This window comes from Telmatherina bonti (genome assembly GCF_933228915.1).
Source record: "Telmatherina bonti genome assembly, chromosome: 12".
Lineage (NCBI taxonomy): Eukaryota > Metazoa > Chordata > Actinopteri > Atheriniformes > Telmatherinidae > Telmatherina > Telmatherina bonti.
Genome location: NC_136610.1, coordinates 30,958,223 through 30,981,808, shown reverse-complemented (window position 1 = coordinate 30,981,808; position 23,586 = coordinate 30,958,223). Strand labels below are relative to the sequence as shown.

Below are 23,586 nucleotides of genomic sequence, written 5' to 3'. Positions count from 1 at the left end.
GCATTCACCGCTCGCCTGAATGGAAACTAACTTTATGTTTGAGCCCTGAAAGGCAAAGCAAGTTTATTTGTGCAGCACCTTTCATGAACAAGACAATTCAAAGGGCTTTACATGAAACATTAAAAGCATTACATAAAAAAAGCATAAAAGAAAATACAAATAACAAAATCATAATAAAATCATAAATTATATTAAAATAATCACACGCAGAATTAATTAAAAGTTACTGTGCAGATGTCATGCATAGGCGCATGAGAAAAGAAATGTTTTTAATCTGGATTTAAAAGTTTCTACATTTGGTTGAAGGCAGTTTGTTCCACTTGTTTGCAGCGTAACAGCTAAATGCTGCTTCTCCATGTTTAGTCTGGACTAGTTGACCCGAGTCTTTGGATCGAAGAGCTCTGCTTGGTTTATATTCTCTGAACATATCACAGATATATTCTGGTCCTAAAACATTCTAGGATTTGTAAACAACCAGCAGGGTTTTGTAATCTATCCTGTGATTGACTGGAAGCCAGTGTAAAGATTGTAAAACTGGTGTGATGTGTTGAGATCTCTTAGTTCTAGTTAAAGCTCTAGCAGAAGGATTCTGGATGAGCTGCAGATGTTTAATGCTCTTTTTAGGAAGTCCTGTTAAAAGACCGGTACAGTAGGCTGAAAGGTTGGTTTTAGTCTTTATAAGAGTTTAGCTTCTCTCTCGCTCTTTCTCTCTCGCTTTCTCCATGTGTTTGTGTATGTATCATCTGAAATACCATGGCAGCATCACTTGAAACATTTAAGTTTATTTAATCAAATGGAGTTAATGTAAAACAGAAGAAAATATCCATATCATTTAGTTGTGTGGATTTTATTAAGAAAGGGCCTAATCTCAGCCTTCTGAGGAAGCGGGAGCAATTCCGGAAAGAATAAACAAAGACACAAAATTATGTTAGTCAGATGCAAGGATGGATGGAAAGCCCATCTGTGTCCATACACTGATCCCTTTAGGGTTTACAGATACTGTATGTAGCTGTGTTGGTCTACTAGCCTTCCTCCATATACAACCACATCATGGCTTTAGTGTGATTTCTTCCAACTTTTATGACCCTCAGGCCACTGATGAGGACAAAGATACAGTATTGTAGGTGGTTTCCAGCCGAGCAGTGCATTCACATCCTAGTTGCTTCAAGTTATGAGAAGCTGAGACAGAGTTACCATTTTCTCATAAGCACCCTTTAAAATGAAGCCAAGACACTAATAAAGATGATTACAGGACATCCTGGCCTTACAGAAGGGACAACATAGAAAGTATTCGCTAAATGTTGGAGCCTTTAACCCTTTAAGCACCTGGGTTTAGCAAATTTTGTAAAGCACTGTAAAACGAGAAAAATGTTGAAAATGAAGCAGTTTATGACGGCAGGAAAACTAATCCACTTTGTTTTGTGGTGTTGAACCATCAATAACATTTATAGCAGTATTTGGACCCAAAGCTGCTCCCACAGATTTTTCAGTGCTACGTTCTCCACCCCATCTGCTTCAGGAACGTTCAGAAACGTTTCAAAATATACAAATTCCTTCTCGGCCCCAATTAGGTAAATCCTCAAACTCCCAAATGTGTGTTTCAGGTATGTTATTGTAATGGTATATGGCAGGGCTCTCACAAGCTACATTCTCATTGCAAGCTGCTAATGCTTGGTTCAAACTTTTTGCTAATGTTTTTGTTTTATGGCTTGGTTGTTCACGTTGTAACTAAAAATAACCACCATCAGACTCCAGTGTGAACCATGGAGTCACTCATATCCACATAGCACACACAGCACAGTGTTTTTATGGAGGCAAGTATGGATGCTAAACATGTTAGCATGTGTGTATAAGTTTTGAAGTTGACGAGCAATCAGAAGCAACTAAATGATGATGTAATATTTGAAGGACATTAGAATATGGATGGAGCGAAACTTCCTCTGCATAAATGAAGTTTTAACTTTTGGGAAAACTGACCTGCTGGCAGGATGCAACGATGCTGTAGGCTTCCTAGATTCTTTTAACCCCCCTTTTATTAAAAATCTTGGGGTTTAATTTGATTTTAGTTTGAAATTTGACAGGCAGATCAGTGCAGTGGTCTAGTATAGTTTTTATCATTTAAGGCTTGTCAGTAAAGTGAAGCCTTATCTTCCGCATGATGTCCTTGAAAGGGTCATTGATGCTTTTATTTTCTCTAGACTGGACTGGACTGCAACTCACTTTATACTGGGATTGATCAGTCTCTCTTTTACAGCTGGTCCAGAACTCAGCTACCCGCTTGTTAACTGGGAAAAGACGGTGTGAGCACATGACCCCTGTACTGCGTTGTCTTCCCTGGCTGCCTGTCTCATTTAGAATAGTTCTTACAGTTTTCCTTTTGGTTTTTAAACGTCTCAATGGTCTGGCACCTTTGAACCTTTTGGACTTTCTGCACCGTCATCGTCCTGTCAGAGCTCTGAGATCCGAAGACCAGATGCTCTCAGCGGTCCCTAGGACTCGACTCGTGACTGGTGGAGACAGAGCTTTTTCTATAGCAGCCCCCAATTTTCTGGAATGATCTCCCTCTTTCTGTGAGGTCTGCTACGACTTTAAGTGGTTTTAAGTCTCTTTTAAAAACTCATCTTTTTAAATTGGCTTTTAACTCTGGAGAGCAGGACTACTGCCCCCCCCCCCTTCCATTTCTTTGGTATATATTGTCTATTTAACTGTTTTTATTCAAGCTTTTAATGTAGATTTATTTTATTAACCCGTACAGCACTTTGGATACCTTGTGGTTTATGAAAGTGCTCTAGAAATAAAGTTTTGATTGATTGGTTGATAATATTGCTTGATCTTGCCATGTCCGATACCCTCTGTGGCAAAATTCTGTCTCACTTTAATGAAATTTGACATGACCATTTGGAAAAGATTGGATTTATGTTGTTCGGATTATGTTGTCATAAAAACATCAGGTAGTGGCCACATACGAGTAAAAATGTCAGATTTGAGCCCCTTTTGGCAGCAGTGTATAAATAACCATGTACCATGTGTGAGTTTGTCATGAAAAACAAATCCATCTTTAAACCATCAACTTTTACAGGGGTTTTTTTTTTTTTATTAAACTTTTGTTGAAAAATATCTTCTACTTGGTTTATTTACACCTCTTATTTAAATTAAACACAATTCATTAAGCAATATTTGCTTCTCATTAGGTTCATGTCTGAGATTCAAGGAGCACCGATGCTCTTTTTAGCTCATTGTGTGGTTCTTCACATTAACACAGGTGCACACTCAGGAGGTGACCTGGGCGAGCACCGACCTCCACTGTCGGCCACCAAGCAGATGGAAGGTAAGACCCCACTAACCCTGCCTCACATCAGTGGTTACAGCTGCGGAAGGGATGAAACAAGCTCTGCTCAGCTTTGCAGAACACAGCAACCAGAACCGCCTCAGCCCACAGCAGTTTTAACAATCCATCTTGACTTCATTCTCAGGTTTTTGCTGCTTGTTACTACAGACTATGTTACATATATACTATGTATAGTCAGTTTTCTTATCAAGGTTTTAATTTGCAAGACGTCGTGAGTGAAATATAGATACATGATGCATAAATTGTGTTTTAAAAGGGATGCAGAGCAGTGAGCAAACGTTTGACTGCTAACCACAAAGCCATGGATGAGCCTGACTGGTCCCAAATTCTGTTATTTCAGAATATTTATTGCTAACAGGTCCAAAGAGGAAGGCATAATTAGATATAAACTATCTATGTTTCTGTTGTTTAAAGCCTTCTCAGGAAAGCTGCCCATAAATCTAGCAAAAAAGTGATGTTTCAGTGTTAGAAATTTCCTGGAAGTCCGTTTAAGATAAATACTTTATTATCCAGATGTAATTGTGATATTTCACGGAGCATGCAAGGATTTACTGCAAGTGAATCTCACAGCCAGCCCTCAGTGTGCATGAGAGAAGCTTTAATTTGCTCTCAGAGGAATGTAACGTTACATGGATTTGACAATTTACTTCAAAGAAAACTTCATGGAATTATGGAACATTATCTTTTAACCTCATTGCTTTTCATACCTGAGGTATTACCACAAAGTTGTCAAAGCAATGAGTGGATGAACACACTGTCTGCAGAGGGTTTTATGAAGCTACTATCTTCAAATAGCAGCATTTTTTCTTAAAAAAAAAAGAAAAAGGAAACGTATTTAAACTAGGGTTGGGACTTTTAACACAGTTAATTAATTACAGAAAAATGATCACATTTAATCGCAGAGCATAGAACATATTTAGTGCTGGTACACATATTACACTGATGCACACGGTGGACAGCCGCTAGTAACTGAGCAGCTTTGGTGCCATATTAAGGTGTTTATAATTTGTCTTGTCCAGCATTAAAACAAGCAGAACGGTGGTCTGGCTACTGTGTTGTGTCGAGCAAATTAGCTTTGTCCAGAGGAGCTTCATAAGGTATGTTTCCATCACACCTAGAATTGTGCAAAAACTAAATATTGCAATAAAAAATGCTAATGGAAACACCAACATTTGAAAAAAGTCTCAAATATCACCAAAAAGTTCTTATGCACTCATGAGGTAGTTTTCAGATGTTTCGATATATAGGAACATATCGCAAAAAAGTAATGGAAACACTTTTCGCATTTACTTGATGGCGTCATGACCAGTTCATTTCCAATAAAGATGGCGCGATCTGGAGCAAACAACAGCTAATTTCAGACTTTTAGAAAAGAAAATGTTGGAGAAAAGCTTCAGAAATCCATCGCAAATTATCCATAGCAAGTAGAAAACCCCAGTAACGTTACATGTCTACCTTGCATAAACCACAAATTTTGTAAAATCTCGTGAGAGTGACGAGATTTTACGAGATTTTACAAGACTTGAGGCTAATGCGCTAAACACTGTTCAATGGAAACACCCGCAAATCGCAATTGTTTTTTGTCCAAACTTACAAATATTGCTTTAAGTTTTGCAAAAAATGTAATGAAAAAGCAGTTACAGATATAAAGATCCCCTTGATAACCTGAATTTTCATTTTTAATTTGTATGTTTATTTTGAATAAATGTTTTATGGACTTAACATAGCACCGCCCTCGCTCCGCCTCTTTGTCCATTTTTGTGCAGTATGTTCCAGGAATGACAACAAGCGGGACACTGTCGAAATGATGACGATGGGAACAGCCCAGTGAGCTTCAATTAAGCTATTCAGAAACCTTCGGGTGACGTCACGAAGGCTCCATCTTTTTATAAACAGTCTATGGTTTTCCCCTGATAGATAGTTGTCATTCTGCCCTGCAGATTTTAGAAGTTCCTCTGCTCCAACACACCTGATTTAGTCTAAATGCATCTTGTCTAGAGCTGCACATGCCTGTTAACCACTCTTTCATTTGAGTCGGATGTGTTAAAGCAGGAAAACTTATGAAGTCTGTCGGATGGAGGCCCTTAAGGGTAAAGAAGGGTCAGTCTGGATCCAAAAAAAAACTGAACTTGTCCAGTGAAATGACTACAATCAGAAACGGTTGAGCATTACAGAACATTTGAAAATAAGCCAATCCGAGCCACAAGTACAACTAACCCTGTTGTTGTGTTAGATTGAATTAGGTTGTGTACATAGACTGTATATAGAGATGGACGGAGCCTCCATGACGTCACCCGTAGGTTTCTGAAGAGCTGAATTGAAGCTCAGTGGGCGGTTCCTACCATCGCCATCTTGGCAGCGTCATGTGCGTCGTCTCGCCTGGAAAATACATATATGGGCAAAGAGGTGGAGCTGAGGGGGGGGCTGTGAGCGTTATGGTGGATGATCGACATCTAGCGAACTCTGAGCTGTCTGTAGCTAACAGCTAACCGAGCTAACCCGGAGCTAACTCAGAGATAACAGGAGCTAACCAGCTAACGGAGGTAAGCGGGCTAAAGCTAATTCACGTTGGTAACCGGCTAAAAACCACGGATGTTTTGCATTCTTCTGACTTGAAGTAGAGATCGGGTACATGTCAATCAAAAGGACACGCCCCTAAATTAGCTATTACGCTGCAAACAAGTGGAATAATCTGCCTGTGGAGATGAAACTTTCACCAAATGTAGAAACTTTTAAGTCCAGGTTAAAAACATTTCTTTTCTCATGCGCCTGTGCATGACATCTGCACAGTAACTTTTACTTAATTCTGCTTTTAATTATTTTAATATAATTTATGATTTTATGATTTTGTTATTTTATATTTTCTTTTATGCTTTTTTTCTGGAATGCTTTTAATGTTTCATGTAAAGCACTTTGAATTGTCTTGCACATGAAAGGTGCTATACAAATAAACTTGCCTTGCCTTGCTTTGCCTAAATATGCCAAACTTCAAGATTAAATTACTTTTAAACGAGCGAGTTATAAAAAAAATTCACTCCCCCCCACAGTTGTCATGAAGGTAAATGTAACCTATGAAAAGAAAATGGATTTTTGAACCAGGCTGTAAACATGTTTATTTCTACTGTAAAGTTGGTCTTTTTAACATGGGAGTCTATGGGGATTTGCTCTTTTGGAGCCCCTAGTGGATGAGGGGGGGAACTGCAATTTTATGCACTTCCACATAGACATCCCTTTTTACCGCCGAAGGCTCCGTCCATCTTTCATATACGGTCTATGGTTGTGTTCAACTACAAGGATATTTTTGCTTTGTTTCACCACCTGCAAACAGAACATGGCCGCTATACAACATGGTTCTGCCTTACATAAATCTGTTTTTTTTATCGTTATATATACGTCATGCAGATAATTCACTGCATAGCTGTTCTTGTCTGTCTGAAATCCCTGAAACACTTAAAAGGATGAGTGTAAATCTTTGCATGGAAATGTGTGTTTGTCAAAGACATCAAACAAGAATTGATTTTGTTTGATGGTTTGATGAATGAATAAATGGATATATTTAAAGTCAGGGTGCATGCTGAGTTTCCATGCATTTTATTAGTCTGCCGTTGCCGTTATGCACAACATGAAGCAAAATGAAGCTGTCAAACACTGAGGATAAAATTGTTTTCCTCTTAATATTGGACAGAAGAAAAAGAACAGGCAAATACTTGGCGCTTCAAGTCCAGCAAGAAGAACAAAAGGAGTTTTATGTTGACATGTATGGACTTGCTGGGCAAAAGGCTTTGTTCCCAAACATCCGATGTGACAGCGATCAGCTTTAGTAGCAGCTCTTTGTGGTCTCACTGAGGCACAGTAGCAGTAATAAAATCCACATGAACGCCTACATGCTCTCAATAAAAACATGTTTAACAGTTTTTTCTCTGCTTTGCTTCAGCGCTATACCATACCAATATTGACAAATTAACAGTGTTACTCAGTCTGAAGTTTGTCTTGCAGGTATTCTGGGATAAATGTTTCAGGCAAGCACGCATCGATGTGTTCCAGTCCTTAAGTTAAGATTTAACTTAATAAACCAGAAGAGGCAGGTGGGAAACTTTGGATCAATCCTCAGTGGGATGTGATTCTGCACAGTGATTTAGGAAGCTTTTAAAAAGCTGTTCACAAACAACTACAAGAAATGAATGAATTAGTCCTTTGTTTGTTCTGACTCAGGAAGACTCAGTTACACGTAAGCAAAGCAAGTGACTTCCAATAAACGGGGACAGCCTTTGTTTCTGTAGCATACTGGTAAGTAAAATCACGCTGGAAATAAAGTTAAGTCCTTTAAGATGATTTTGGCTTGTAGATAAAATCTACACAGTCTTGATGAACCCAATGACACTTGTTGCTGTCCCTGGAAAAAAAAAAAAAAAATTGGTGAAGACCAGATTGAGTAATCGCAAATTAGTAACGTTATTTACGTCTCAATATTTACAGAGGTCATCCGCTGCCTTGCTATGTTTCGTGGAGCAGAGAGAAGGATGTATCATATCAGGGCTTTGGTGAAAATGATATTATCAAGGTGCTCCCTGAACAGCAGTTGTACCGGATAAGATCTGATGTAGGGATTGAACAAACAGTACCTGCAGGTCAGCATGAGGAGAGCATATATTCCCATCGACCCGAGGTGAGATCCCAGCAGAGTCCTCTCTGCCGAGCAGCTTCAATCAGCTCATCCTTTAGAGCTGCGCCCTGTGATACCAGAACAAAGCTCCAGAGAAAATTAAATCTTTGACAGGAGGCTTCACTATTCACTGTCATGTGTAATTTCTCCAGGCGGAATATATTTTTAATTTTGAGGCAATAAAAAAGGACAACCACTGAAAATGGATGGTTTCGGTCAACAAAAAGCTTTTTCTTTGATTATGAAAATAAACAAAAGAAAAAAAAGATAGCAATGACTGTCCTTTCCATTTATTTCTTATTCATCCTCTCAGTTCATGGATTTTAAAGGAAAAGAGAGGTCTGGACTTTGGCTTAATGATTTCTTCCAATCAGCAAACAAGAAAGCATTTGTCCATTAGATACTGCAGAGTGGATCTTCACTCAAGTGTCCAAAAAAGTTCACATTTTCTTTGAGGATTGGTTCAATTAGAAGCAGAATCTGAAAAACTCACCAAATTTTTTGTTTACATGGAGGCCAGGAGTCGATGTCAAACCAAACAGCCTTCATCTCATTTGCTTGCATTGTTACACAACCCAGCGAATGATCTTTGAAGGGAGGGAAAAGTGCCATGCTGAGGCTCACTTTGGTAGAGTCTCAGCAGATGCGCACAGCAAAGAGTCAGTTTGCGCAGGCGATCCCGTTCCGAAGGGCATTGTTGCGCCTTTAGTCCGTTTTCAGCAGGATTTCGTTTTAGTTTCACTTATAAATACATCACCCAGGTCTGGAAAACCCACGCCTGATCCAACTCTGTGGATATGCGCCGTTTATGAGGAGAGCGCAACTTTGCAGCCGAACTTTGGAGAGCCGCACGCCGACTGGAGAGAGCGCAGCGGCGCGCGCAGACTTCGCAACTACGGCGCGGCCACTTTTTCAGGACTATCTGAAGATGAATGACACGGAAATATTTTGCAATGACAGCTACACGTACAACTTCACGGATCAGTCGTGTCAGATGGCAACTGTGCCGCCGTACAGTCCCATCGACATCACCACTTTCATGCACATATTCCCCTCAATCTACGGGATCCTGTGTTCTGTTGGAGTTATAGCCAATGGACTGGTCATCTACGCCGTGGCCGCATGCAAGAAGAAGATGGTCTCAGACATCTACGTGCTGAACTTGGCCATAGCCGACATGCTGTTCCTGCTTGTGATGCCCTTCAACATTCACCAGCTGGTCAGAGACAGACAGTGGGTGTTCGGAAACTTCATGTGCAAGGCGGTGGTGGTGGTGGATGTCAGCAACCAGTTCACCACAGTGGGGATTGTCACGGTGCTGTGCATTGATAGGTAAATCTTAGATTCACACACTTCACGTATTTTCTTTAAAAAAAAAAAAAAAAAAAGTGCAGAAAATTAGATGCCAAGCAAAATTAACTTGTCTAAAATCAGAGTAACAACCTGATGAAGAAGTTAAATGTGTGTTAAATGATTTATCATCATCATTATTATCATTATTGTTATTGTTATTGTTATAGGCTTCTTAATTTAAACCTGGATGCAAGTAGAAGTGTCATCCATTAAGAGTCCATCACAGAAAATGCAACATGGCGTGTAATCACCTTTGCATCATCCCATGGAGGACGTAGTGTTCCCTGTATAAATTATGTCCCATGTTTATGGTCTGAACACATTAAGGGCATTTAAATGAGTCCTTGCACCAATTTGAACTGATAAGCATCTCCATTTGAGGAGAACATGGGTTGCCTTCACATCTGTAATGCCACACAATACATGTTTAGGCTCATTAGAGCAGTAATTGTGTTGCGGTGAACAGTGCAGTCTGTCCATGGGGAAAAAGTTCTTTATAAGCCTCATTGTAGTCCCTGACACTGGGTTTTACAGGTTTATTTTATTCTTAATATTTTGAAATGGAAACTGGAGAAAAGAGCCTTGACATCAGAGCAGTTTGTCGCTTTAATCTTTTTATGAAGTTAAAGGTGCAGCAAAACGTACTGAAGGGAGATCAAACCTACACGCTTTTGATTTTAAAGCAGCTATGAATCTCCAGTTTAAGGAGATGAATATAAAGCTGCAGTGAACTAAAAGTGGAGGATGGCCCCCAGTTAAGTCAGAAGAAGCATCTCAGGAAATGAACGGCTGAAACACTTCTCACATGTTTCCATTAATGAGTTATTTACCATCTGAATTAAATGAAACTATTGTGATTAGACTTTTCCATCGATGCCACGAGTCCTATAAACTTAAAATTGCATTTCCTTGCAGTTGTTTATCTGAGTTGAGGAATGCAAAACGTCACGGTCATGCATGTTATTAGGTTGGACCTTTTAAAGCCAGGAGTCTCTGCTTGGCCACATATCAAGATGTAGAAATGTTTCAGTGGGACGTAAAGTGTCTCATAATGTCACGTTTGGAGTATTTTCTCTCTATACGGCTGATCCAGTCAACAAAGACCTTGTTGTACTCAACAAAGGAAATGTTATTTTTTCATCTATGATCTTATCTCAGGGTGTCTATACTGTAAAATGTCATTTCATGGGAGTTTTTTTGCATATCAATATGATTCTATTTCCAATTCCCAGCAAAGCAGAGTGGAAAAGTATCCGCAGAAGAGACACATGTCTTTATGCTTTATGTTATTTTTCCATTTCCCAAAAGGACTCAGGAAGAAAATAGCCTATCTGGATGAAAGAAAGATGCTTAGGCGCTGCAGTGCTTCTTTAAGTTACACCAGAGATGAATCAGTTTTCTGATTCTTCCTCTGTATAAACCTCAAGTGCTAAAGAGAAACTAATGACAGACTGGCAATTAAACATTTAATGTGGTGTAAGATTCACAAGTGTTTTATCTAAAATATCAATATTTAAAAAGGAGAGGAGGTCCAGGGGTTTTTCTGTTTTCTCTTCTTCTTGATTCTCTTTCTGTCCATCTTCTATCCTCTCCAGTCTGGTCCAGCAAATCAAACTTTTTAATACAAAAAATGATGTAAAATAAATAAATTAAAAGAAAAAAAAAAATAAGAAGAATCCAGAATATCAAGGGGAGCATTTTGTATAATGCTTCCCTTGGCAAAGTAGATTTACCCAGCAGAACACAGCATCCGGAAAATCATTCTGCCTATTTAAACGCTGGACAAAGCAATAAATAAATAAATGAATAAATAAATAAATAATCAACCTTTTACTTGTCTAATCTGATTCTAATTCAGTTATTAAATGCATGGTAACTTCATATAACTGCAGGTTGAGGGCTCCAGCTCCTGTTAGTAATTACTATTCTTACCTATCCATAGGTAAGGTCATTGAAATTTAGGAGCTATCGTGGAGAAAAATCCCCAGTATGCTGGCATGTTTACATCTCAGCAGATAGGTCAGATGTTAATGCGCTCTAACATGGAACGGAAACTGGAAAAAAATCCATTTTATTCACTGAAATAACACAAAAGGGGTCCAAGTAACGACATGCTGATTATTTTCTGGTTGCTCACAATGAAAACAAATGGAAAATGATTGCAGATTATGCCCCTACTTTCTGTCGAAATGACAGTACTTGTTATCCATCGGGTTATTTCACAAGCTGAGCACGTAACAAATTGAAAGCAAATCTCAGATATCCTGGTTGGGCTCATCATTGCCCCTTGTCTTGATTCAGTTTCCCCAGCTGGATGAAAATGACCTCTTGGTCATCTATTTGAAGAAAGCTGTTTTGTTTTTTGTTTTTTTAAATAATTTTTTCCCTTTAGACTGTTATTGAGCTCTAATGATCTCACTTTTCCCCTGTAGGTATATAGCTATTGTGCACCCGAGCTCTGAGAGGAGGACCGTGCAGTGGACCATTATCATCAACCTGCTGGTGTGGCTGGGTAGCTTCCTCCTCACCATTCCAGTCATGATGTACGCCAAGGTTGTGCGCAGGCAGCATTTAGAGGTGTGCATGATGTACTTGGACGGGCCTGAAGACATGTACTGGTACACTCTCTACCAGTCGATCCTGGGCTTCATCATCCCCCTCATCATTATCAGCACCTTCTACTCGCTCACGCTCTACCACGTCTTCAGCTCCATCCGTCGGGTCAAGCGTAAGCAGTCTGTGTGGGCTAAAAGAGCCACCAAGATGGTCCTGATGGTCATCGCCGTGTTCCTGATCTGCTGGTCGCCCTACCACGTCATCCAGGTCATCAACCTAAGCAACAACACGCCGACTATTGCTTTTATCTACGCCTACAACATCAGCATCTTCCTCAGCTACTCCCACAGCTGCATCAACCCGCTTATGTTGCTCATCTTTGCTCAGAATTACCGCGAGCGCCTTTGCCGCCGGAACGCTCTGCACAGCTCCATGCATTCATCGAAAGTCACGGTGGTCAAAACCGACGGGTCCAGCACGGCGAACGACCCCAGCTATCGCATCACTGTCATTTAGACAAAGAGAAATAACTTTTTGCACATTTTGTGCACATGTAAATGTCTTTTTGACGCTTGCCTCAAAACGAGGCGGCTCCAGTGAACGCCTGTGAAGTTGTGTCAGAAACAATGCAAAAAAAAAAAAAAAAAAGAAAAAAGCAAAAGAAAGAGCCTGAAACAGAAGCATCAAAACCCACCTTCGTTGACTAAGTTAATTAGAGGTTATGTGTTTGTTTGATTAACTTTGCTAAACGACGGACTACTTCCAGCGTCGTGCTGGTCGGTGACAATGCTGACGTGTAGATATGACATAAGAAAGGTTCGCATATTCAGCGCATAGTGGCGTAAGCTCCGCTGTGTGGCTGTATTATTCATTTCATGGCTTCTTTTACCAGTACACATCATGGCGTCTTGTGTCTGAACAGATGTGATCTGCAGCAGGACTATTATCAGTGATCTAATAAAGAACTCTTCATAAGGGCTTATGATTTGTAACCAGTAGCCTGAATAATGGTAAAGTTTGTGATACGAAATGGAAGTTAGGGGCAGTTCTGTTTTGTATGAAAAAAAAACAACCAAATATCTGTAAATATTTTTAATCCACTTATTCTGGTTGTCCAGTGTTCTTATTGATGATCAAGCACACAGTTGTCAGTGGTAATTTAGATTTTTGGGGTTGTTACTGTCAAATTCTCTTTGACTTTCTGCCAAAACAGTCAGACGTAATTGTTCATTTATACAACGCTAATTGCAACTTTTAAACCTTTGTAGTTGTCGCTATAGCCAATTATGTGTTTATTCTTGTCTGTGTGGTTCTGATTGCTCAGTTGGCTGTTAAAACAGAAATACAGACTGCAGACTGATGTGCAAAGTACTGTATCTATAGTTTGCTTTTGGCTGGACTCCAGCCGGTAATGTAAGTGAACAATCGCTCGCCGTTTGATGAAGTATGTTTGTTTTTAAGTGTTGTATTTAAAGAGGAAAAGAGTTTATTTATCATGAGCACAGAGTCACAGCCAACTTCTGTTCTTTTCTGGCTCAAATGGTTTGACAATGCAGCAAAGAAGCACTCAGGGACCAACTGTCTCCTCAAAAATCTGCCAACTACAATCGCTCAGATGGCCGCTCATGACCGCCGTCATTTACCACGACGACGGTTCTGATTTTTATGGACTGGTTGCAGGACGATTCCCTCTTCTTTTATCTGCCCGAGCCTGCATCCACATATGGAACAACACGCCTCAACAGGCATGGAAACGCACATAAACGGACGTCTGCATCACAACATACATGTTTGGATCCGTGTATATCTACGTACGTAGGGATATTGTGTATCGGTGCAGCAGGTGATTGTTGTTGTACTTTGTGCGTTACTCTGTTGTTCTGTGAATTATGCATTTCCTGTCTCCCTCAGATTCTTGCTCTGTTATGTTTTTTTTTTGTGATCGAGAGCCTTTTTGTCCTAAAAGACTTAGATATTGTAGTGATATTGTGATGAAGTGATATTGCAAAGACAAAACTGCGTGAATGAGGGGGAAATACTTTCCCACCAGTGTCAGGTTACTTGCATAATAAAATGTGAAGGCAAATGCAAAGGAAAACAAGGTTTGGATTCTCCTTTGAATTATTAGGAATGCTGAAATAGATAATGACAAATTAAACAGGTCGCCCTGTTATTTAACAGTCAATAGTTTTTGAGTAAGTCCCTTAAAGTTGCTCATAATTCACTTCAACTCAGTATAAGTTAATATTCAGTTGTTCATTCACTTCTTAACCACCAGTTTGTCCATTATCAGCAGTAATGGTAAATAATTAGTTAAATAAGTCCTTGTAATTTATGCATATTTGACCATAAATTACCCTTTTTGTGTTATTTGAAGTAAATGAACTAACCATGATGTTTTAACTGGAAAGATATTTCCTTTTCTAAATGCAAATGCGGCAAAATAAAAAAAAAGAATTAGACTTTACTAGTTTCTCCATACTTCCAGATTTGCAGAAAAGGGATGGACTAAATATATAAAATAAATTAAAACAAAAAATAATGATACCAAAAACAATTAAAACCGCAAGCGGTGATATAGGCCCTCGTACCATAGCACCGCTCGGCATAATGCCACCGCCTCCCCTGGCAACATCCTTCCCATGCCTCTCTCAACCTAAAGTGCAGCCAGACTGCACTTCAGGCCATTTAGGCCTTATGAAGGGTCACTTCCTGTCACCAAGGGGCGGGGCTAACTTATCATCTAATTATTGACATGCACAAATGTGAAGGATATGACTGGCATCGTCTGTAGTAAATTTGGTGCAGGTTGGTTGTTTTTTGTGGGAGTTATGTCAGTTTTCCTTTTTATTGCATCACATCTGCTTTGCTGCCCCGCATCTCCTAAATGTTATCCCCTATTAAAAGAAATAACACAACTTTTAATCACACATGCCTCTTGAGCATCCTGACTCATTTGGGTTTAAGTTAGATAAAATTCTTATAAGGAACTTCTCAAAATGCATGACAAAGAAAATGACAGAAATGACCCCAAAAATGGCACCTTTTTCAAAATGGCCGACTTCCTGTTTGATTTAGCCCATATGTCCAAGAGACTTTTTTGAAGGTACTGGGAGGGTCTACAAGTTTCCCGAATCATATCCATGTCAGTCAATGTAGTGGGCGGGGCTGATTAATTAAAATATTGTAGGGGGCGCTATGGAGCCATTTACTATCTTCTCCACTATATTGTAATTTTACTCTATTAAGGGCATAACTGTCATGACTCATGGCAAGTATGGTGAAGATGAAAGGTTTCATGGCTTTGTTACAGGTACTTCCTGGTTCATGATATCAGACACTTGTTGTTGCCAAGGGGTGGGGCTAATTCATAGTCCCATTATTGCATTGTATATTTTGTTCATCATGGGACTGGCATCAAATGTGTCGATTCCTGTGCTGATATGTTGTTTTATGTGGGAGTTTTAGCAATAAGTCTTTGTTAATGAGACATAAAACTTTGAGGGCCCGCCCCTCCTAAACTAAATCTTCTATTAGAAGAAATAACACAACTTTACATCACACATGCCTCCTGAGCATCCTGTGCAAGTTGGGTGTCAGTTGGACAATATCCCAAGGAGGAGTTGTTTAAAATGCATGGCAAAGAAATGACCCCAAAAATGGCACCTTTTTCAAAATGGCCGACTTCCTGTTGAATTTAGCCCATATGTCCAAGAGACTTTTTTGAAGGTACTGGAAGGTTCTCCGACTGTGCTGAATTTTATCCATGTCAGTCTATGTTGTGGGCGGGGCTGATTGATTGAAATTTTGTAGGGGGCGCTATGGAGACACGCTCCATTTATTCCATAATGTTTCAATGGGGCTTAGTTCAGGGCCTTACTGTCATCAGTCATGGCAAGTTTGGTGGCGGTCCAAGGTTCCATGGCTTGGTCACAGGTACTTCCTCTTTCATGGCGTTGGACCGCCATTCGCCATGTCCCGTTTAGCGTAGCGACTTGAGGTTTTTATTGTGACATCATGAAAGGGTTTGACATGTTTTCGAGGTGTCTCAAGTGTTTGGGACCATTTGCTTAGAAGCATGACCCTCAAATGTGGAAAAAAAACACTTCCTGTTGTAAGTGGGCGGGGCTTAGGTCGAGACCAGCAATGGTCACATTAATCTGTTCAGGACTGATCCCTTATTAATCCCTATAAGTTTTAGGGTGATCAGATCAAAATTGACAATTTTATAGTGATTTATGATGTCACGCCGCCGCATGGAACTTCGCCATGGCGTCACGGGCACGCCGTGCAGCGTAGAGCAACATCCTTTATCAGATCTCTTCACCAACATGTTTTGTGATGCCTGAGTGAATTTGGGCCATGTGGTGTCCACCAAGCCAGAGTTATGGGTGTGTGAGCAAAAAACAACACTTTTGACCTCCAGGGGGCGTGGCTATTTCATAATCAAAATATTGACATATAGAACTCTGTAGGAGGGGACTGCCATCATATCTAGCAAATTTGGTGCAGAAATGTTGCTTTATGTGGGAGTTATATCCGTTTAATTTTTCATGGCGAGACATCAAACTTTGAGGCCCCGCCCCTCGTAAACTAAGTCTCCTATTAGAAAAAATAACACAACATTTAATCACACATGTCTCCTGAACATCCTGAGCAATTTGTGGCTCAGTGGGATAAAAGCTCTAGGACGAGTTCGTTAAAATGCGAGGTGCTAAAACGCCAAAATATTGACTTTGACCTAAAATGGCCGCCTTCCTGTCGACATTTCACCATGACATTAAGAGGATTTTTGTTTGCCCTGTCATGTAGATCATGTGTATGAATTTTCATAAAGATTAACGACATGCAGTGGCGGGGCACCTAAAATAGGTGGCGCTCTCGTTCAGTTTCGCCCAAACATTCTGGAGCACCTCAAAATATCAAATTTTTCGTATTCCCTTGGGGGGGTACGCAAAATTTGGTGAGTTTTCGAGCACGTTCAGGCCTCCAAAAAAGCACGCGAAGTGTCCGAATAAAAATAATAATAAACACTGCAAATACAATAGGCCTTCGCACCGCCAAGGTGCTCGGGCCTAACTAGATATAATGACTCGCTCATCTCTCTGAGAATAATTAGTTTGTTTGTTCCATTTTTTAAATGTTGTGTAAAGTCTTACAGTGGCACTCAGTGTGACATTGTATGACACAGGTCACTATTAGGATGCCCCCCGGGTACACACCCCGAGGGGCATCATGCTTGAATCGACGCTTCATTTCTGAGCCGCGCGCTTTGATCAAGACTAATCACCAGCTGAGCGACTGAGGCAACAAAGACCTGCGGCCATACGTTCCATGGAAACGACTTTCTAGAAATTTAATCACATGCAAATATCTTTCTGAACAACAAGAGTCTTCAAGTGGCTTTCGAAATTTGATCTAACATGACCTTCACTGTGCTCCCAAAAAGTCTATTTGTGTAAGACAGAAATATATCTGAATCTTTAGGACACCATTGTTTCTTGCTGACTCATTTACAAAAGAAAAAAACAAAACAAAAACAGTTCAGCTGAGGACGCAATCATTAATACAGTGGTTCTCAAACTAGGGGTCGGGATCCCTATGGAGGTCACAAGGTAATTCCAGGGGGTCGCCAGATAATTGTAAAAAATAAATAGCCTACATTCATTAAATGAATTTGGGATTTTTACCAGGGTTTTTAACATTGGACCGTTAATGCAAAGTTAAATCTGTGAAAATGAGCCCCTTTAGTTTTAACACATTAACACATAAACAACAAAGACGCCATGTTAAAAATCTTAAATCAGCATTATCTCCATTAGAGAAGCTGATTTTAGGATTTTATGTTGGCTTCCAAAAACCCCTTTATCCTCCTGATATGTGAGGATTCTCACAGTTTTCCAGCGTTACATTCAGAAGATGACCTATTTAATGTATCACACTATTAAATGTCATCGTGTGGGGGTGGGGGTCATGAACACTAATGTCATTTATCTTGGGGGTGCTGGTTCAAAATGTTTGACAACAGGTTTAATGCATCGTCTCAGATTAAATAAAAAATATGAAATGATGCCCGGTGTGTTGCAGTCTGATGATGTAAGATCCTGACAAAGTTATGATGTGTCTGAGGGGACACTGGCCTTAAATTTAATGACATGGCAATGATCGAGATATTTTGGTATGTGTAATGGTATTAGGAAACTTCTGCTATTCTATTACTCCACCTGAAACCAGACATGTTGAACCTATTAAATCAAACCTCTCAAATTCAGACTAATACATTAGATAATGTGGTTGGAAGTTGGATCCAGTCTGCATTCATGAATTCAGCAGGGCTCAAACTGGCCCAGAGGATCTGCACATGCTCCACAGCTCCCATCCCAGACTTCCAACCAAAGCAACAGAAGAAGCCAGAGCGCAGAAGCAGAAGTAAAGAACACAGAACATATTACATGTGTTCATGTCATGAGCAGCTGACAAATATTTACCTGATCATTTTATTAAACACTTTTCTGTGGATCGTCTTCTGCAACTTGTGTTTACAACATTATTTATTCTGAGTTGCACAGTCGTGGCACCATTTTGCCTCTAAGTTTAGGTTTCGTTGGGCCATGAGAAAATAAAACAACTTTATCAAAACATGAAATATGAACAGGTGTCTTTCTAATCCCCATGTTTCGCTTTTATTTGTCAAATTTCCTGATTTTCTCCCCCTAACAAGATTTATAATTCTGTGAAATCATCCTGACATCTTATGACAGCCACTAGTGGTTTTATTGTTGTTGTTTGGTTTTATAACAATAACACAATTCCCTTTAACGTGTGTGGTACCAAACAAACATGATGACCTATCCCCCTGCCAGGAAAAAGAAAGGAGATGGAAGGGGGGAAAAAATGTGAATGTTGTATTTAAGGCAAGAACGGAGTTTATTCTGAGAAGTCTGAACGTCAATAGTTTGTTCATTATTCAACACAGCCTGGATCCTCTTTGTCCGTCTCCTGGACATACTGTAGCTTTCCTGGCTTCTTCAAGGACATTTCAAATCTTTTCTATGGTTGCTCTTCCTTTATATCTATTCAATTTCCAGTTTGAGGAGAATTTATTGATTTTCAGTACATTTTTGTTTTGGTCGGTTGACACATAATGGTCCTTGTTTCTTGTTCCTTTTTAATAAGAGTTATTGTTTTTGTTTATTTTAAACAGAAAAGATACAGTGATACATTTACAGGGAAAGTTATATAAATATAAGACGCAGAAAATTAAATAAGTACAGAAGAAACAGTTTAAAGGATGACCTAAACAGATAGTTGGATACAAATCTGCATGAAGAAGTTTATACATAGATAAACAGCTAATAATGTGATGTGGGCAGTTTATACTGGTATAAAAGCCTGCAAAACATTGGAAATTTTGTTCACACTGATGTCACTACCACCTGCATGAGTGATGAAGTGTGTATTGTGTGGTGAACATGGAGAAGGGAAGCTTGAAGATGAAGATGAAACGCTTTAATTAAAATTAGATGCTCAACCAAAGTCACCTTGGGGAAACATGAGCACACAGGCTTGTTCCTGACCATCAGGACAAAAAGTCTCAATATCAGAAATGAATTTATCACACTCACATGTAAAATAATTACTATTTAAGTTAAGGCTAAAAGCTAAAAAATTGTAACAAAAAAAAACAACCTAACCCAGCTACATGATGACTCCCAGCTGTCTAAAACAAAGCACAAGTTAAACCAGCAACATAAATCCAAATTCATCAACTTTGACAGTAAACTTAACATAAGAAAAGGAAAAGAAAAAAGAAAGACGTCGACAAAAACAGCAGAAATAAAAACAGAAGCAGGGGGTCACCCTGAGAGGAAAAGCAGACGGCAAGCCAGGAGTCAAAGAGAGAGCTGCCAAGCAAACAGCAATCACAGGAGGAAGCAGAGGCAGAAAGAGGTCACCAGATGCCTTTTATACCCCACTTTTATATCTCCAGCCAGGTCGCGCTACATTCAAGAGTTCCTCTGAGTGTTTATGAGTATATGTGTGTGTGTGTACCACTACACATGTGAACCATTTATTAGAAAACCTGCGGCCACGTATCGTTCAGTTGATCTGTATCCTTTCAGTTTATGTCCATCAGTCCTTTGGCAGTCATGTGTCCAGTTGTTAAAGTTTGTGAACTTTGGACGAAGCTTCTTCTATGCTGCGGCTCTGAAGGCAGTGGAGAAGGTTGATAATAATCACGTCATTTCCCCTGAAGTTCATTTTAGTGCATCATGGTACTGTATGAGAAAACCCGAGCTCATCTGCAGTGTCAACAATCACATGCCGTGCAATCGAACATTATTTTGGATAATAATATAAGAATTTATCGCGCGGCTCTTCAGTGATTTCCCCAAAAATGGTTTCTTGACAGACCCCACCTGCAAAAAACAGAACACGTGTGATGCTTATCACACAAGATGTTGTGCACACAACCTAAACACTGGTTGTGGAGATGGTGCTTATCTCTGGCAGATACGAGTCTGAACGATGCCAATGGCGCAATGGTGGAAGTTTACCACAAACTGTTGACAGATTCTTGCACCCTTTGGTTTTGTTTGATGAAAAATGTGCGCTTGGCCTGTCCAGCAGGTGAGGTGATGTGGATGCTTCAGGACAGGCCCTCTGCATACAGTCACACCCAAGAATCTGAAGTTTCTGCCCCTTTCCATCACTTTACTCCAACTGGTTTGTGACGTAATGATGGATCAGGCTGTTTTCCACGAACATTTCTTTGGTCTTTTTTTTTTCTTTTTGTTTTGTCCAGCATCTCAGCAAGCAGAATGACTATCTGGATGCTGTATTCTGCTGGGCAAATTTACTTTACCAACGGGAGCATTATAGGTAAAATGCTTCCCTTGATATCCGGGATTCTTATTTTATATTTCTAATTATTTTGCATAGTTGTTTGTATTACAAAGTTTGTATTGCTGGACCAGACCGGAGAGGATAGAAGGACAGAAAGCGAATCGAAAACAAGAAAAAAAAACAAAACACCTCATAGAGAGAAAGGAAGAATGAGAGAGAGAAAAAATGACATACATATGCATATACATAAGCGCACATTTCATTGGTCTTTTTATGTTAAGGTTTTTTATGTTTATGTACAAGCCGACTCTTGTTGTTGATGAGCCTGAGCAGTGTGGTGTCATCAGCATATTTGACATTAAGATTGTTTGGAATTGTTTGGGTTTAGCAGTTGTGTGTGAAAAGCGTGAAAAGCGATGGACTGAGTACACATCCTTGTGGAGCCCCAGTGTTGATGAGAAGGGTGGGTGAAATGTGCCTGCTAAGTCTGACACAGCACAAATGGTTTTTAAAAAGTCCAGAATCCCATTGTGTGAGGTGATATTTGGTCCAAGGTGGTGCTAATTGGACCAAATTTTGTACAGCAGTTTAAGGTATTAAAAGCTTAAGTAGACTGAAAAAAACAACCTTATACTGATGTTTTTGTGCTCCAGGTGTTGTAGTCTTCTGTCGACTTGTTCTCCCTGCATGCAAACTGGTAGGGGTGCGTGGTAAAGACTTCTTAATGTTCTTACTGACCAGTCCTCGCCACACTTGTTCAGTTTTCTCAGACTTTTCAAAGACACTGCACACCATGCTGAGAGATGCCATAAAAGCAATGATAATAAAATAATAAAAACAAGCCAATGTCTTTAAAGAAATGTTGAAAGACCTCAGGAGTGCCAAGAATATTATTGCTAAAGACCACTCTGAAGTCTGGCTGTTTGGAAGCAAAACATTAAGACATAAAAGTGTGTGTGGAGAGAGATAGTGGGGGGGGGGGGGGTTGTTATTCATAACCATCATGCTCACATCTGGAATATTCCCAAACAAATCTGAGTCATATCAAATGACCAGAATGTAGCTTGAGAATCCAAATAATGGACCCCATACAACTTTTTTTTTTTTTGATTGCCTCAGGGCTCCACATTGGTTTCATCCAACTCCAACTTTGATGTGGTCCACACAGTGTTTGCTGTTTGTTGGATGTCTGTTCACTTGCCTTCAAATATAGCTCACGTGTTTTTCTATCCAACGACTTACCATTATACCTTCTATGGGTCACACTGTATGTAAAAGTGCAAATATTGCCTGTATAGTGTCACACTTGTACTGTATGGTACATTTGCACATATTAAAACGTTTCCAGACAGCCACCAGTACAGAAGCTGCACTTTTGCAGTCCGTTTTCCAGACACTGCTTTAATTTTTTTTAATAATACATTAGTGCTCTTATATCTTACTTTAACAACCAGGGATACTCTGATAGATTTATCTTTATCGTTTTGAGCTACACAAAACAAAAACACTTGTCTGGGCCTGCAGTGTTTCTTTCCAGCTCTTTTGGTTTTTTTTGCTTATTGTTTTCCTTTTACAAACCCAGCATACTGCTAGGGATGCCAAATGAAGCAATATAACAGGGCAGCTTGAAAACAAGACCAACTGCCATTTATAGTGTTGGGAAAGCTTATTTGCTTAAGGTTGGGATGATGTGGAAAATGTGATTCTGCATGTCCTCAGAACACCGACAGCTGCAGCTCACGTTCAGTCAAAAAACCCATCCATCAAAGTGACTCTGGAATAAGAAGCTGACTTTGTTCATCTGCGGACTGATGCTTGGGAGGATGTCTCACACCAAATTATATTCCCTTTAAAACTGTCACAACAATTTTATGAATTATTTTTAAGAAGTTATGGACATTTTAGGAAATTTGATTTAAAGGTTGTTTAACAGAATCATTTCACAAGCCAAAGCAGTAGTTTATTAATGGAAAACTTCGTACTTTCTCAGAAAACATGTGACTCCATTTCCCCTTTTGTGAAACAAAAAAACAAAAAAAAAAACATTTGAACTGAATTGGAGAGACAGTTAAGCAAAAAGAAGGGATTGTTTTGTGAAACAATTCAATAATGCTCTAATTCAATAATCCAAACGGCAGACTTGTCATGACCTGAAGCAGACATACATAAGTCACATGATTTTTACTTTCCTTCACTCACAATCCTCTTTGCAAGCAGCTCCCTTTCACTCCAGCAAATTCTGAATAATGATGTCTGAGATCTGGGCATCAGCAGAAGAATGGTGATGGTGTGTTTATGGAAGATGAAGACTAGACAAAGTTTCTGGTTAATATTAGAGGGTATTACTGTGTATAAAGTGAGCTTGTTTTAACTTCTAGGAGTAGAAAGTGGTAAAGATGCAGTGTAAATACACACAAAAAAAAGGATTTTTGTACTTTGTAAAAGACAATTCCATAAAATTATTTTAAAAAATGTTGCACAAGACTAAAAGTTTTTTTTTTTTTTTTTTTTTTTTTTACAGAGAGGAAACGCTGGGCTTTCTAGTCACATGTGACTTATTGGAGTTCCTCCAATGAAAAAGAAGATTTGTTTTTCCAACCAACAAGTTAATCTTTCAAGAAAGTGTTGTTGTTGTTGTTTTTAAGACTTCCATGGGCGAAAGCAATGTATTAATGTATTACTCTAAATTGGCCATAGGAGTGTGAGCGTGAGTGATTGTTTCTTTGAGTTAGCCCTGCAGTGAACTGCCAACCTGTCCAAGGTATACCCCACCTCTCGCCCGAAGACCACTGGGATGGGCTCCAGCTCCCCCGCGACC

General features: G+C 39.5%; 1 protein-coding gene across 1 annotated transcript; it reads left to right on the top strand.

Moving 5' to 3' along the window:
- Positions 1-8,820: 8,820 nt before the first annotated feature.
- mchr2b (melanin concentrating hormone receptor 2b) lies at positions 8,821-12,437 on the top strand (the record flags this gene model as incomplete). Its single annotated transcript, XM_079250183.1, has 2 exons — positions 8,821-9,344; positions 11,798-12,437. The coding sequence occupies 2 exons, from the start codon at positions 8,821-8,823 to the stop codon at positions 12,435-12,437; spliced, it is 1,164 nt and encodes a 387-aa protein (XP_079106309.1).
- Positions 12,438-23,586: the final 11,149 nt, after the last annotated feature.